Genomic DNA, 15875 nt, shown 5'->3' on the forward strand with positions numbered 1-15875 from the left:
GATGCAGCATGGCTTGCTTCTGATAATATCTGGCCCCATGCCCGGGTCCAATTCATTAGAGCACGAAAGTAATATTACCTCTATTTGATTACTCTACACCGCAACCATCGGAGAGATATCCTCACTCATTGATCATCATACTGTTCTTTATTACCAAAGTAGAGATTTTTACTCAGAGAATTACTCTAGGCCAGCGGGTCGAAGCTTAGCGGAAGTTAAGGCAACTTTTACGAACAGCCAAAGTCCCTCGATCTTTTCTTCAAATATTTTGCTTGTTCGTGGCTCCTAAATAGGATCCTACAGCTTTGCTACAGACTTCTCGCTGGTTTGGCGACACGTACAGTGAGATTGCAAAATATACGCTAGTTTCTCTCCAGGCTCCGGAGCAGATATATGGACCAGAGACTACAATTCAGAGCCTGCGCATCTCTATCTAACCATGCCAGTCCTGAACAACGAGTGCCAACGGGACCAAGACAAGAGCTTGCATCTCCAGCTTACTACGAGCGCTAGCAGCAAATCCTAGCCAACATAGGCATCCTCCCCTGCGGGCTAACTGTTTTTACTCTGATTCGTCCTAGAGGATTTGCAAAGATCAGTTCTCATCACTGAAGGGTCAGTCACAGAAATTATTCAGCGATGGGATGGTCCCAAGATTTATGGAGTATCTACTCCGTAATGTTAAATCATTTTTGACTATGAATCAAAACTTGCGTGTGATAGCAGATGTCAACAAGTGTTAGCGATGAACATGATGAGATTACCAAACGCTTCTATCCTACGTACCCTACTCTAGTGGGTGGTCTGGAAAGAGATCGACATAGGGGGCATTATGCATGCGCTGCTATAGCAAAATACCACCACAGCAAGAAGGATTCCATGATTTTTTCAAGAAATGGCAAAGTACTATCTCGTGATCAACAAAAGACGGATACTATGTCGTACCGTACCCAACAACTATGGATGTTGATGAACGCACCCAAGAGTCCCTGGTTAATGAACGATTATCCAGGCAAAAGCGTAACTAAGCCTACAGTAAAAACATTATTATCCTTTTCGCCAAAATTCTGTAGGTTACCCGCCTAGCAATTCCACCTGCGTCATTTCCGGATCTTTTTCGTATCCTTGTGCACGCCGGAATTCCGAAGTATGGACTAGCCAGCTAAATAGGGCGGGTACTAGCGGGAACAGGACCAGGCGGGGCAAGCCGCTTTGTATGATTGGCCTGAATCGCTCAAATCTCCATTTCTAAAAAGCTTGGCAGAGCCTTAAAATCAGGGCATCGTCATTTATACAAAATTACAGCTTCACGAAGGCCAGAAAACAGCGATTTGAACACCCTCTGATTACAGCTTTGTCGCATTCCAAAAAACATTGGCAATTTGATTTCAAATCACAACATCCTGCATTGATAATGATTAATAATGCAAAACAGACCGGATTTCCCCCGAACTTTTCGGGCTCACCTATCTCAGCCCCTTTTCATATATCTTTTCACTCGTCCATGAGATCGCTCCTTAACATACAAGGGAATAGGACTCCTTCTTCTGCATTGAAAACTCTAATTTCCACCAATCTTCTCCCTAGTCTTTATCTATATCCCCTGGATTGAGCCCTCGAGACGTCTACACGGGCGCTCGCTACCGTGAGTGTGCATACCTTTCATGGCTCCCTTGGCACCAATTGACTTATGTGGAATGGTTCAATCGCAGATGGAGACTAAAGATTCAACTCCTCGGTTCCACCTCTACAGACTGGTTCTCTCGCAGAGCACCATCACCGATGATGTTCTCCAGCATCAGTGGGAAGGGGATGGGACAATTGAGAACCCGTATCTTGTGGAGTGGCTGCACGACGATCCTCGCGATCCCCATCAAATGCAAGAGTGGCTAAAATGGTCCATTACTCTTCTTCAGGCCGCATCATTTCTCTCCATAACATTCGCCTCGTCTTCACTTTCCGCCGCCAATCCCCAGATTCAGGATCATTTTGGGGTTAGTTCCGAGCTGGTGGTTGCGGATACCTCGTTGTTCGTGCTCGCATTTGCCATTGGTCCTGCGGTTTGGGCTCCTCTTTCGGAACTATATGGTCGACAAGTGATATACTTTATCACCTATGGAATGACGACTCTCTTTGCTGGGGCGACCATCGCAAGTCCAAATATTGCAACTCTTTTGGTCCTTCGATTTTTGTCTGCCGCATTTGGTTCATCTGCCATCTCCAACGCTGGTGGAGTGGTTTCTGACATGTATACCGCGCGAGATCGAGGCCTCGCGACAATTGCTTTTATTGGAGCTCCGTTCCTTGGCCCTAGCCTTGGGCCTATTGCTTGCGATTTCTTGGCAGTATCCAAAGGTTGGAAGTGGGTTCAAGGACTTACTACAATCTTCAATGCAGTGGTGTTCTTGGTGGGAATTTGCCTAATTCCCGAGACATACTCACCCGTTCTCCTGCAAAAGAGAGCGGCAAAACTCAGCAAGATGACTGGTGCTGTCTACAAGAGCCGACTCGATGTGGAGCAGGGGCATAAAACCGCCGGCCAGGTCTTTACGAAGACAATGGTGCGCCCTTGGATTTTGCTCTTTTTAGAGCCAATCGTGTTACTCCTTTCAATCTACATGGCTATCAGTGAGTTGAACAGAACGTTGAAATTACCTCCTGTGCTCAAGCTAATTATTTGACCACTATTTGTGGCTTCGCCTTAGTCTACGGTACAATGTATATGGAATTTGCAGCCTTTCCGATCGTGTTTGAGGAAGCCCGCCATTGGCCACAGAGCACTTCTGGGTTGTCATTCTTGGGAATGATGATTGGACAGATACTTGGATGCGCATATTCTATTCTGGACGATGGCCGATACAAGAAAATCGCCGATAGTATTAGCTTTGGTCGCCCTCCCCCCGAGGCACGACTCATTCCTGCTATGGTCGGAGCTGTGACGCTCCCCATTGGCCTGTTCTGGTTTGCGTGGACCAACTTCCCTAGAATTCACTGGATTGTCTGCCAGATTGGAACAGTATTATTTGGCTTCTCTCACGTCTCCATTTTTCTCAGCGTGGTCAATTACCTCGTGGATGGCTACACTGTCTATGCCGCCTCGGCGCTGGCAGGGAATGCTGTCATACGAGCCCTCTTCGGCGCAGCCTTGTAAGACTTTCTCACTTTGCTACAATCTCCAACCTAACAACTTATACTTTAGTCCTCTCTTCACCACGCCCATGTACGATCGCTTAGGTATCCATTGGGGCTCTTCGATCTCGGCCTTTCTCGCCGCTGCTTGTCTCCCGTTTCCCTGGATATTTTACAAATACGGCCCTGCGATTCGACGCCACTGTCGATATGCGGCTGAGTCTGCCCGTCAGCTTGATGCTATGACTGATCGGATGAGAGTCCAGGCGGAGCAAAAGATCGCGGGCGAAAAGTCCTCGGAGCAGTCCGCAAAATCTGCGAGCTCTCCTTCCGCTGCAGCCAATGAGGAACCCAATCTCTCTCGAAAGACGACCTGCCTTGAGAGACACGTCATGGCGCTGGGGCGACTTCCACGTCAATGAGCCCAACTACATGGTTGTTTATACAACATCGCCTGAGCTCTTTTCTTTACCTGCACTTACCGTGGATCATCCAATTACCCCCGGGCAACACCTGTCACCTTTCAGGCATCTGTCTCGGAATATCTGAAAAATATATTGAGATGCAAAGTCTTACACTCATGTGGTGCGAATCGGGGAAATTTCTAGCCATGTTCTTTATTTCTCCAGCTGTGCTTCCCATTCTGCTGCTACAAAGGGGCGGACTTTTCTTTTTATATTTTAGAAAGTTATGCTTGCCTCTTCAATGGACACCTATTCGGCAATGATGTCGACGATTTCCTCAGCGGTGTAGAAGCCCAATTGGACGCGCCAACTAATGGCATCCTGGATGTTTAAGTCAAGGAATTTTTCTTGTTCGTGGGATTGTTCTAATGCGGAGTTCTTGGTCCATTGCGACGGAATTGGATTTCATTCTGTTCTCGTTGGTGGGGGAAGACAATCGATATTCTTGGGAATCAGGGGTTGAGATGGGAGTGGACAAAGCTTATTTACGAGCAGGGCAGCCACATCCTTGTGAAAATGAAAATTATGCTACTCTGTTCTGACCGTAGATTCAAGAACACCGACTGCTAAGCCTTGCATTACTCGCACGGAGATATACAGGACCATAGGCGATGGCCTGATCGAGAAGACCCCAATGAGTTTCCATATTGTCTGCCAGGCCAAGGCGCCGACGGTCAAGCATTTCGGATTCGTTAAGTCTGCTAAAGATCCAGATACAACGACCGAGACCCCCTTGGCCAGTAAAGAAGATCCAACCAACCAAGGAGACGACGAAGCACTAGTTCCGAGTTCTGAAACAAGAGTGACCTGGTTCCCAACGATGTTGACGAGAAAGACAGCAAAAAACAACTGTCCCGTAGAACAGATCAGAACAAACACGATTTCTGCCCACAGGGAAGACAGCTCGGGTGGCTTGTCCTGGCCGACTGTGGTCTGCATGGGGGTTGGAGTAGAATGCTCCTGTCCTCATGGGTGTGTCCGTCCACCCCCGGAATGTTGTCTGAAATGCGCGAAATGCTCTGCGATGGAAACGTTTCCATAGCAAGAGGCATGGTTGATTTTCAGGATATCTAAAGGAGCTCGAAAAAAGATCACGACTATGTTGTGACACGGCGCACCCTCTCCATAATGCCAAGAATCTCCAAACGACAAGCTCTCCATGCCTCCATCACAAACGTCATAGCGAATTCAACATGGGAGACTATTTAAAGACGTTTCTTTTGCAGAAAGCCACGATCCATATCTCTTTCGCTTGAATGCTGGTCCTCTATACCTCGATATATCTTATTATTTTCTCGAAGTACCTCTTGCTATTATGTCGTCCCTGACCTATGTCAACGACGATGGTGCCGGACAGAAGCATAGCGACCTGTGCCACTACTCACAAGCCGTTCACCTTCCTGGGAACATCGTAAAATGTGCTGGACAGGGCGGCTGGACCAGCTCAGGTGATCTTGACACCGACGATGCTCGCAGGCAGGTTGATCTGGCTTTTCAAAATGTCGACCGGGTTCTTCAGGCAGCTGGACTGAAAGGATGGGAAGACGTCTACCTTATTCGTTCGTACCATGTCGACATGGAGTCTTCTTACGACTACGTTGTCGAAAAGCTGAAGCAACGTATCCCTGGACACCGCCCTGTCTGGACTGCTATCGCTGTTCCTCGCCTGGCTTTCCCTCCTATGTTGATCGAGATCGAGGTAGAGGCGTTCGATTCTCGATCTTAGAAAAAGGAATGCAACCCACTTGACTTTGTGGTAAGTTCTAATCTCGCTTTGCCCAAAACGCAATATCGAATAACATGAGATCGTTTGTAGAGAAGGACTGAGGGCATCAGTGCAATACCGCACGTTGTTAGCTCCCCATTGACGGAAGGAGTTCGAAATAATCTTGTCGATCTGTCTTGCAGTTGCTCAAGGCAATCTCCGTCTGTTGACCTTCCTAACGGGCTTTCTGGTGGTCAAAAGTTCGACTCCTGTCACTTTGATGTGTATGAGTTTTATTGGATCAGAAAGTTCCGTACAAACAAATATGGAGATTTGACCCCAAAAGGACCATTGACAATGAGACTAGCATGTAACGATGGAGAACGCTTGACGAAAGACGTACGTAATTACCATGAAGAACAGATGATCACGTGATTTGGAGGATTGGAGACGTGGGGTAGGGACATCTTCCAATCACATTCTTCGTTAGTTACTTATGAGAGGACAATTAATCATCACCATTACTAGGGAACGTTCAATCTCTCCCCCAAATTGATTTTCACTTTTTTATTTTTTAAATAAAAAAACGGAGCGCTTCAGAAGCCTGCCGTGAATCTTGACATGAATGATTGCCCAACAACGCAAGCCCCGGAAGTTCCCCCATTAGGGAGAAGAAAACCACGAACATGCCCTTATTGCAAGCGATCCTTCCGGCGCCACGAACACCTCCAAAGACATATGCGACTCCGTAAGTGTCGCCACTTATATCACGAACTATTAGTATTGTTCATCGCAACTGAGAGTAGTCATATCCTAGATACAAATGAGAAACCGTATGAATGTCATTGCGGGGCTTCATTTAGCCGACGGGATCTTTTGAAGCGTCATCAGAGCACCGGCCATGACATGATCCCGCAAGATACGCCGTCCACGGCGATCCACGATACAAGCAACCTTGAACCGGGAGCGGATGACTCTCACATGGAGGACGGGGCATCTTTACTGGAGCCTACATCCTTCCAAAGCACTTTAGCTGGGCCGACCAGCCGGGATAGCCGATTTGGGGATGGACAGTTTCACGGTATGCTACGCTCCAACTTCTCTTGGTGAGATTATAATAAGGGACACGATATATGGCTGCTAGTCAAGATGAATTCTAAAAGCCTTGGTTATGTGCAGGAAACTCACTATTCAGTTCCCAGGATCTCCTGGGCTTCCAAGAGCTGGGAATGTTCAGCAGCAATCTGGGACTGGATGATGAGTGGTATCTCCCATCCCAGCCGAGCATTGTGCAGATTTTTGCTGGAGATACCGGCTCGAACAACCTGCGAACCCCGTCCACCGCACATTCGTGTAATGGACACCCTTCTGATCCAGAGCTAATGCTGAGCAAGCTCCCAACTGAGAGGGAAAACGTCGGTAGGTTCTCATGATTCTACAATCACACCATAGCATGCACAGCCTAAGAATCGTTTGCAGCGGAATTTGGGGTCTTGACACTGCCGATCCTGACCGTTACACATCAGCACCGAGAGCAGCTTTGCGAGGCGCTGATGCTGTGCCGTTCTACGGAAATATCGAGCAATCTACCATCATGTCACTCACTGTCACGATTTATCAATGGATTTTTCGATGGGTTTTATCCTCACTTCCCGATGGTGCATATTCCAACATTCAAGGTCAGCGAGTCTGAACCTGAGATCCTCTTAGCCATGTGTGCTCTCGGTGCTGAATTTCGGCATGAGAATCGAAAGGCTGTGTTCCTGTTCCATGCAGCTAAGGATTTACTGCAAAAAAAATTTCGTGAGACACAGCGGACGGCGGTTGAGATAACCTCCGGTGCGTCGGAAGGCAGTGCAACGTGTTCACATCAGCAAGTTCCGACTTCTGCTCATGACCGCCTGCGCTATCGCCAAACTATGTGTGAGGCGCGTTGTGCTTTCCTTCTCATTTCTTTCGCAGCCTGGCAGCGCGAGGAAACTATAGCTCGAGAGGCTTTCAATCTCCAGAGCTTCTTGGCGAGATGCGTTAGGGAGTGTCAACTGGAAGAGAACGAACAGTCTTCGGATGCCATCGCTGGTACCTGGCACTCGTGGATCCAGCAAGAAACAGACAGGAGAGTAAAATTATTCTCGTTTGCGATCTTAAATCTTCAGTCAATAGCATTCGGCACACCGCCGGTGATCCTCGCTGATGAAATCAATGTTCGTCTTCCATGTAGCTGTCTCGAGTGGATTGCTCCGAACGAACAGAAATGGAATTTTGTCAGGAAACCTGGTCATCGCGAGCAGATGCTGTTTCAAGAAGCTCTCTGTCACGTCCTGAAAAGTCCCGAAGATCCTGCCTTAAAAGACACGCAACTGGTACCGTCTCCATTGGCAAATTACATTCTTATACATTCCATCATCCAGCAGATTCTGCTCGCATACCACACCCTTGAGCCCTATAAAGACGTGAATGGCACCTTACTGAATGGACAAAAGGAGGTCATGCGGTAAGTGACCAGCCTGCCTTCCTAAGCTACTCCATTCTAACTGCTGTCCACTAAACTTGCTGTCTTTCCTGCAGAAATGCCCTTCACGTTTGGACCTCCCTATGGCAGCGAGCCCCTGAATCGAGTCTAGATCCTCGAAATCCTAATGGTCCGGTGACTTTCACTTCAACTGCGCTACTCGGTGTCGCATATATTCGACTCGGATTTAATTTGGGTTCATATCGAATCCTTCGATCCCTTGATGCAAATGAGATAGCGAACCGACTGTTACAGATACCTCCTTGGCCACCCGGACCTCACCTTCTTCCAGCAATCTTGCATGCCACACATGCCCTGAGCATACCTGTTAAATTAGGAGTGAACTTCGTAGCCCGGAGCCATGCTTTTGTTTGGAGCGTGCAACACTCCCTCTGTGGATTGGAGTTTTCAATCTTCCTCAGCAAATGGCTATATTGTATCGCCGACTGCCAGAATCGAAGAACTCTCGACGGTACGTGCCCTCATCCTTGAAGGCTCTGGTGGGTTTAAGGCATACTAGAGCTCCGTGTTAGCTAATCTCTAGCATAAGATCACGAAACCCGACTTATAAGCTGGATAAGCGATATCGTCGAAGAAGGACGTACATCTGGAGATGATGACATGTGGCCGAGACCTTCGAATCTGTCTGACTGTACCTATCTTGGGGTTGCGGTCGTAAAGCTATGGGCCCGCTTAATCAGGGGAAACGAACAATGGTTGTTGCTCAGGGTTGTTGGTGATGCGCTTGATATCTATGCCTGTGCTTGTGAGGGGGGTTCCTTCCATTCCCAGACAGCTACATATGTACAAAACTAGACTCTATTCGGATAAAGTGCTATATATATATACTGTGATTCTTGCATCACCCCTAGGACGGCCATCAATACTTGTGCCTGAATCTCGATCTTCGTCGCAACATCTCCCCGTAACGGTATAGGACGTGGATCCCGATTACACAGCCCATAGTCAAACCAGCCAAAAGATGCACCCTGGGCCCAATCCCCAAGCTCTCGTAGAGCGGCTGAGAGAACATGACAGCACCGCACGCGAATGCACTGCGAGTAAAGTCGGTAGCAGCAAGCACGCTCGCTGCATAGTGTGGGTAGCATGCCGGTATATAAAGGACAACGCACTGCATCAGGATGAAAACACAGCCGGGGTAGATGACTATCCCGACGGTAGGGATAATCCAATGAACTTCGGATCTCGACCCCCAGCTAAAAGGAAAAAGCCCAATGGATGGCCCAAAACATGCATAAAGGGCGGGTACCAAGACAGCTTACGGCTTTGTGAGGCAACCACTGCGTGTTTTAGGCACATATACGCAGTGGATATAAAGGTTATAAACCACAAACGAAATAATTGATCCGACTACAATGGCAAGGAAAGCCGCTCCCATCTCCCCCAAATTGAACCCATACGTTTCTTGATGCACAATTGGGAAAGCTTTAAATATTGAGTAATAAATGCCGTAGGTGAGCGAGGTGTAGCAGTTTAAGAACAGGAAGGCCAGATCCGATTGGGAGGCTACGGCCTATGTGGGTGACCTCCCTACGAGGGCTGAAGAACATGGAACCAGCGCCATAGCCTAGACTGAATCAAGTGTCAGTACCACGAACCGGAAAATTCGAAAGCCGACAGCAAATTTGTTATCTCCCTCTCCAACTTACACATAGAGAGCGAGTCCCAGAGAGGCTTTAGCTTTGCTCACACCATATTCTTCCACAAAAGAATCCTCGCTGGGAGCGTAGATTGGGTCGTACATGTATACGACAAAGCTGTATGCCCCGATGGCCCCAAGGACAAATGCCTTTTTCTTTTGAGACCGATTGTGAGGGTTCTCTTGGTCGCCCTCGGAGTAGCATTCTACGCGAGTGGTACTGTCATTGTAAGCCGGCGGGAATTTGTTGTCGATTATTTCTCTCCGGTTCGCACGCTCTTCAGTGTACGCCACCCAAACTGGTCTATAACACGACGCAGGGCCTGTTTAAAGCAACTATCTCGCAGCCATTGAGCGGGCATTTGGTTGACAGAAATCTTCCTAGCGCAGTAGTGGACATCAGGTTTGGAAGCAGTAGAGACAAGGACATTGCCTTACGAGATCTCCCGATTTCACTCAGAACAACACCGAGACCGCAACTACCGGCTTCGTTCACATTGTGCTCAGGGTTCTCTGATGTTATTAATGCTTTCTTGTGGGCTGGATTTGTAATTCTGATTCGAAGAAGGCCGAACATCTCTACGTGGAGGCGTTGTTGGAGACGGTTGGAGGTGGTATCCACACACGCGTTAAATGTAGCTTTTACGACACGGAGAACCTCGTTCACATCTAAGTTGAGTTTTTCGATGTAATTAATTTTTATTAGCTGGATTTGTAATACTAGTTTGATTACAAGCCGAATATCTTTTCGTGGAGACGTTACTGGAGGCAGTTGGTTGGTATTATCCCTCGAGGCGCCTAATGTAGCTTACACGCCATGAAGAACCAGCCGACGAGAATCCGCAGAAAGAGGGCAAAGGTTTTTAAATACTATTCTGCAACCGATCTCCATCTCAACGCTACACATACGCTTAATCCAATACTTTGTAAAGCGAAGAACGAAGCTCTCATACACCAGATTCATACCCAAGCCCAAGTCATCGATCATGTCTTCTAAACTCTTTCAACCTCTTCAAAATGGCAACACCAGTCTCAAGCATCGAGTCGTTATGGCTCCGCTCACTCGACTCCGCGCGGACTCTCGGCACGTCCCACTCCCTATGACAATAACATACTATGAGCAGCGTGCTTCCGTGCCAGGGACGTTGCTCATCGCCGAAGCAACACAGATCTCGCCTTCTGAAGGGGGACTTCCCCATGGTCCGGGAATCTGGAGCGAAGAACAAGTCCAGGCCTGGAAGAAGGTCACCGATGCGGTTCACCAAAAGGGCAGTTTCATTTTTTGCCAGTTAATCGCTCTCGGCAGAGCTGCTGATCCTGCTCAGTTGCATGACGAAGGGGGCTATGAGCTACACGCTCCCAGTCCTATCCCAATTGAGCCTGGAATGCCAGTACCAGCAGAGCTAGATGAGAGGCGGATTCAGGGCATTATCCGCGACTTCGCAACGGCTGCGAGGAACGCCATTCGGGCAGGTTTCGACGGTGTTGAAATCCACGGGGCTAATGGCTACTTAGTCGATCAGTTTATCCAGGACGTTTCCAATTGCAGAACCGACCAATGGGGTGGGGATATACCCAACCGCGCTCGATTTGCCCTGGAGGTCGCCCGAACAATCGCCGATGTCATTGGTGCGGAGCGGGTCGGGTTTCGTCTGAGTCCATGGAATACGTGGCAGGGCATGAGAATGATGGACCCAATACCTCAGTTTACCTACCTTGTGGAGAATCTGCGACCGCTTGGACTGGCTTACCTCCACATAATCGAGTCTCGCGTCATCAACCATGTGGACTGCGAAAAGCAAGGGAGTATCAAATTCCTTCTAGACGTTTGGGGCAAATCATCGCCAGTTCTTGTTGCTGGCGGGTACAGCCCGGAAAACGTTGAGACTGCCATCCAGAGAGACTATAAGGACCACGAGGTTGCTGTGGTTTTCGGCCGTCACTTTCTTGCAAACCCCGACCTGCCATTTCGCATTCGTCATCAGGTGCCTCTGAACCAATACCATCGAGATAGTTTCTACACAGCTATGCAAGAATATGGCTATACGGACTATCCTTTCAGCGCAGAGTTCTTGAACATCAGGCAATGAGGCTTATATTGGTTGCCGCTAGCTGGTATTTTAATTGCTCATGAATCGAATTGAAGCTCTTTGGTGAAGAACCCTTACAGGGCTGACACCGATTATTGGATACTGCGCCAACTTGATTAGTATTAAAGGCACTCTGCCTCGAATGCAGCGGGATCTAGCTATAGTATGAAGGAATGAGCTAGCATCGTGCTTAGGATCTTATCCTTCTCTGTACGAATAAGCAGATACATCATACAGATCTCGGAAGGGCCAACTTCGAATATGGCCAGAATCAGGACAGGCTACTGGAAGTTCGTGCCTACAGCAAGGTTTCTGTATGTCGTTCTCGAGTTGGAAAAGGAAGACCAGAGGAGCAATGAAGACAAAATGCACAGGAGAACGACCATTCAGTTCGCGGTGTATAGTTGGGAATCAACAATGTAAATACTCTCAGCAACTCCGACTCGGAAGGCCTAGAACACGTGTGGCCCCATATCTTCTGATGTGACCCATTGATGAGCATTGAATTCCAATTCTAGGAACTCTGCCACCGCCCGTCGAAGACAAAGCGAGCCCCAAGGCCCAGTGCTGTAAGTCAGATGGCTGGTAGGAAGGACATCCCTCTGAATGCAGGAACTAGATCGCTATTGGTCGACGAATAGTGAGGGATAGATCACATACTTTGTCTTCAATAAACTCCACTATATCTTCATGTAACAGACTCAGTCGCTGGCTTAGGTTGACAATTGTCGTGCCTCCTGGCAGTACGAGGTCACTCTATCTGACTGTGCTCGTACTGTCTTTACAGTAATGAATTACTACGAAGTGAATGCCTAATGGTCTCCGACCGATTCACTTGCTAATATGACTGGCAAAGCCTGTGATAGCTGCTCTAAAGTTTTAACGCCCACACATTTTCAAAATATTGACAGCCATGGTGGCACGCCCAACCCGAGCCCTATTCACCTACTATTTCAATAAGTAACTAGTAAGACAAGCTTTAGAGTTCAGATCGACAGAACCTCTCTAAAAGATATATAATCCAGTGGTATACAAAGGCCATGAAAGGTACCACAGTCTTGCCTAACATAACTCCAAAAGCCACTGTCTCATCTATCAATATCGACTACAAATATCAATTTATTGAACTATTTTATGAGGTAAACCACCTTCCTGCTGTGGAAATCAAGCGCGCAAGAAAGTCTCAAAATCAAGAATGTCCATTGGCGACAACCAGGGGGCTATATAGAAACTCCGAGGATCTCCCAAGGTCCCATTCTTTGGCCATAGAGTGAAATATACAATGAGACATCAGTGTAACTAGCAGTGCAAATTAACCACTTATATTCACATGTTGGTTTTTAGCCCTTCTGTTGCTCCCACTTGGCCTGGCGCCGCCACTCCCGAGGCCAAGTGGACCTCATCCCTTCACGTAATGCCAAGCATATAGTTTTTAGTATTAACGTTATAACCAGTAAAAAGAGGTGCTAAAAAGGACGTGCTTGGCATCTGGCAACCAGCAGATCACATCGCTGAAGGCTCTAGCTATCTAATCACGACAGCAATGCAAATTGCGCACTTCAAATGACTACAGATAAAACGTTGGTGCTTTAGGAATGTCTGGCTGCCAGTAACGGGGCGCTATATCCGACTTAACATACCGGAAAAGTCACAATCTACCTCTGCGAGAATTCATACTAGTCCCCCGTCCCCACAGATAGAGAGACATACAGGGCCGCTATTTGGACAGTATAGCAATCCGCACCACAGCGAACTCACTACTGCCCGGTACTTCGCCAGAAAATCGCGCATGTGGATAAAGTAGAATCATCTTCTGGAGGTAATATATCGTATGGCTCCTTTTAGTTTAATTTATAAGGAGGAGGGTGCTCCTCCCTCATCAGTTCAAATCCATCAGTTCTTAAAGCAATGCCTGATTTCGTTGATCGCCTTGCCGACACAGCCTTTTATCTCTCCCTTTCTGGTATCATTCTCTTCAACAGCCTTAATCACTATGTTATTAGCAAAGAGTCTGTTGATTACGACGCTTTGCTGTCTTACAACATCTTCGCTGGCTTCTACATGGCCCTCTACCATCGATGGAAAGCCACTGCCCGACAAGTGATTCCAAATCAGCCTCAATGAAACGAGTCTCGACACTCGTGATGTCGCCGAAATTGCCGAACGTACTCCAATCACTGTATGTGAACGGACAGTTGTCGCAGTAGGTGCCTGCGTTGGCATCGCCACATATGTTGTCGGCTTCGCGAGAAACATCGCTACAACCATCAAGGATCTATCCAACGGGGAAACTGCAACGCTATGCACGGCACCTTTGAGGGCCTGAGGTGGACGTACTACTCTTCTGGCCGCAACTGTGATACCACTGCTCAACATGATACCATTGCCGGTGCTATCAAGAAATACCTGGACAATGTCGAGCATAATAATATTTGCGGTACTCAGTGCCTTCGCATGGACCATGGTGGAACCTGGGATGGATGGTTGAAGCTGGGCCCCGTTGGTAGCTTCAACGAGAATGCCTACTGTGGTCCCCCTCCTTATCCTTTGACAGCTGTCTCTCCGGGGGTAACAACGATATCTGAAGGGGAGTCAGGAATCTGAATTGAAAAGAAAGTTGGGGATGGGAGACCTTTATTAGTTGGATATCCTAGGATATTGGAACGAGAGCAAGTCATGTTCCCAAGCTAGAAGAGCTTTGGCGTGTCGTCGACAAGAGCCCTTGCTGCATTGTCAACAACGCGATCTTGTTGGTTATTGAGTCTATGTGGCTTTGAGTCCTATTCCTTATTTAGCTCTACTCTGAAAATCTCATGGCAACACCACATTAAATCAGTAGAATAATCCAAAGAGAAGGCCTATTGCTTCTGTCGATACTCGGCTTTTGAAATAAAAAAGAGGCTATAGCGTGATGTTGATGGCCCTCGGCAGGTTCATTAATGGCTCCGAGGATGGTTGCATGGGAGACCACCGCACTGGCAGGAGATGCACCAAGATTGCACATTCGAGGAATGTCTATACTGACAGTACTTAATAGATTCGGTTAGACCGTGCGATATCCGATGAGTGTTGCATTGTCGCTGACTCAATACTGCTGGCAAGAGAACTGAGAAAATGAAGGACATATTGCATCTGATCCCTATTCGCCTTCGGCCGATCATATAAAACCTTTTATTGGAGCATTCATGACTCCTGAGGAGTGCATCCAGTAAAATACTTGGAGAAATAGTGATAGACACCCTCGACATCATGTATCTGGGAAGTTCTTCTACAGTATCCTGAAGTTCACCTTGATTCATCACCAGAAGTCACCACACCTCCTCCTTGGGTTAATTGGAATACCAGACCTTTCTAGTACTGATGAACTCGCTCGCCCAGCCCCTACGCTTACAGCAGCTTTTGGAAATTATTATTTACTGGTAAACAAAGTTTACTCACAGAGGGATTCATTTAGTGCCGCAACTCGGTCACAGGTCTTGAAGCGTAGTCAATACCCCACCCAATCCTGATCCGTCCTTGACAAACTAAAGTAAACTGACCTCTCCAGGTCAGCCTGAAACTCCACAAATTTCCTTGCGTTCGTCTTCCTGCTAAATAGCACATCAAGCTCCAAATACGTGAGGCCTCTTGGCTCCGGTAGACGGAAATAAGACCAAACCAAACAATATAGACAAGTGCATTCATACAGAAAACAAGCCTTACCCTTCCAATTCTAGGCGGGGGGTGAAGCATGCGCGGTGTGATGATGTTCATGGTGATGCTGCTAATGTTAAACGCGATGCGCGCGAGAACGATGGTCTTGATACGTAGGCGCGAGGAGGGAATCTCAGCAACAAAGACGTAGCATACTGGGCCGATTGTAACAAACGAATGTAAGAAATACTATGAGGGATCCCAGGGCCCACGAGGTGGAAGGACTCTTCTCCATTGTTCCGATTCCGCCTGGCTGTACAGGTTTTCCCTATATCTTCGTGCCAATGCAGAGGATTTCGGCAAGGACATGCTTATTATTAGATATCTTCCTGTATTGGTAGTATCTCGGAATCGCTCTTCGTCTGAAGCTAGGAAATAGATTCGTCCAGGGAGACTGAAATGTTAAGTCCCGCGCAAGAAAATGCTTGAACGGTTCCAGGCGCAATGTAGGTAAGCCTCCAGAGAAAGCAGCTTAGGGGGTTATCCCGCTACCGGAACATCGGTCCGGGGTGATTGAAGAAGTTATTGACTCATGTACAAGTATCTCTACACTCCCGACACGACGAGGATAGCTGAACCAACCCAATCACCTTATGGCGCTGTTTATCATGTTGCAGATAAG

At 47.7% G+C, this 15875-nt stretch overlaps 4 protein-coding genes across 4 annotated transcripts; all 4 read left to right on the top strand.

Moving 5' to 3' along the window:
- Positions 1-1664: 1664 nt before the first annotated feature.
- On the top strand, positions 1665-3551 carry Aud_002697 (MFS transporter; the record flags this gene model as incomplete). The annotated part of the gene is made up of 3 exons (XM_043287659.1): positions 1665-2628; positions 2706-3147; positions 3200-3551. 3 exons carry the CDS (start codon positions 1665-1667, stop codon positions 3549-3551), a joined length of 1758 nt encoding a protein of 585 aa, XP_043143594.1.
- Positions 3552-4908: 1357 nt separating this feature from the next.
- Positions 4909-5319, top strand: Aud_002698 (uncharacterized protein; the record flags this gene model as incomplete). Its single annotated transcript, XM_043287660.1, has 1 exon — positions 4909-5319. The coding sequence occupies one exon, from the start codon at positions 4909-4911 to the stop codon at positions 5317-5319; it is 411 nt and encodes a 136-aa protein (XP_043143595.1).
- A 665-nt stretch (positions 5320-5984) lies between these two features.
- Positions 5985-7796, top strand: Aud_002699 (uncharacterized protein; the record flags this gene model as incomplete). Its single annotated transcript, XM_043287661.1, has 4 exons — positions 5985-6046; positions 6162-6379; positions 6478-6717; positions 6778-7796. 4 exons carry the CDS (start codon positions 5985-5987, stop codon positions 7794-7796), a joined length of 1539 nt encoding a protein of 512 aa, XP_043143596.1.
- Positions 7797-10519: 2723 nt separating this feature from the next.
- Aud_002700 (alkene reductase) lies at positions 10520-11560 on the top strand (the record flags this gene model as incomplete). The annotated part of the gene is made up of 1 exon (XM_043287662.1): positions 10520-11560. One exon carries the CDS (start codon positions 10520-10522, stop codon positions 11558-11560), a length of 1041 nt encoding a protein of 346 aa, XP_043143597.1.
- Between the last annotated feature and the right edge of the window lie 4315 nt (positions 11561-15875).

This window comes from Aspergillus udagawae (genome assembly GCF_001078395.1).
Source record: "Aspergillus udagawae IFM 46973 DNA, scaffold_2, whole genome shotgun sequence".
In the NCBI taxonomy this organism is placed as follows: Eukaryota; Fungi; Ascomycota; class Eurotiomycetes; order Eurotiales; family Aspergillaceae; genus Aspergillus; species Aspergillus udagawae.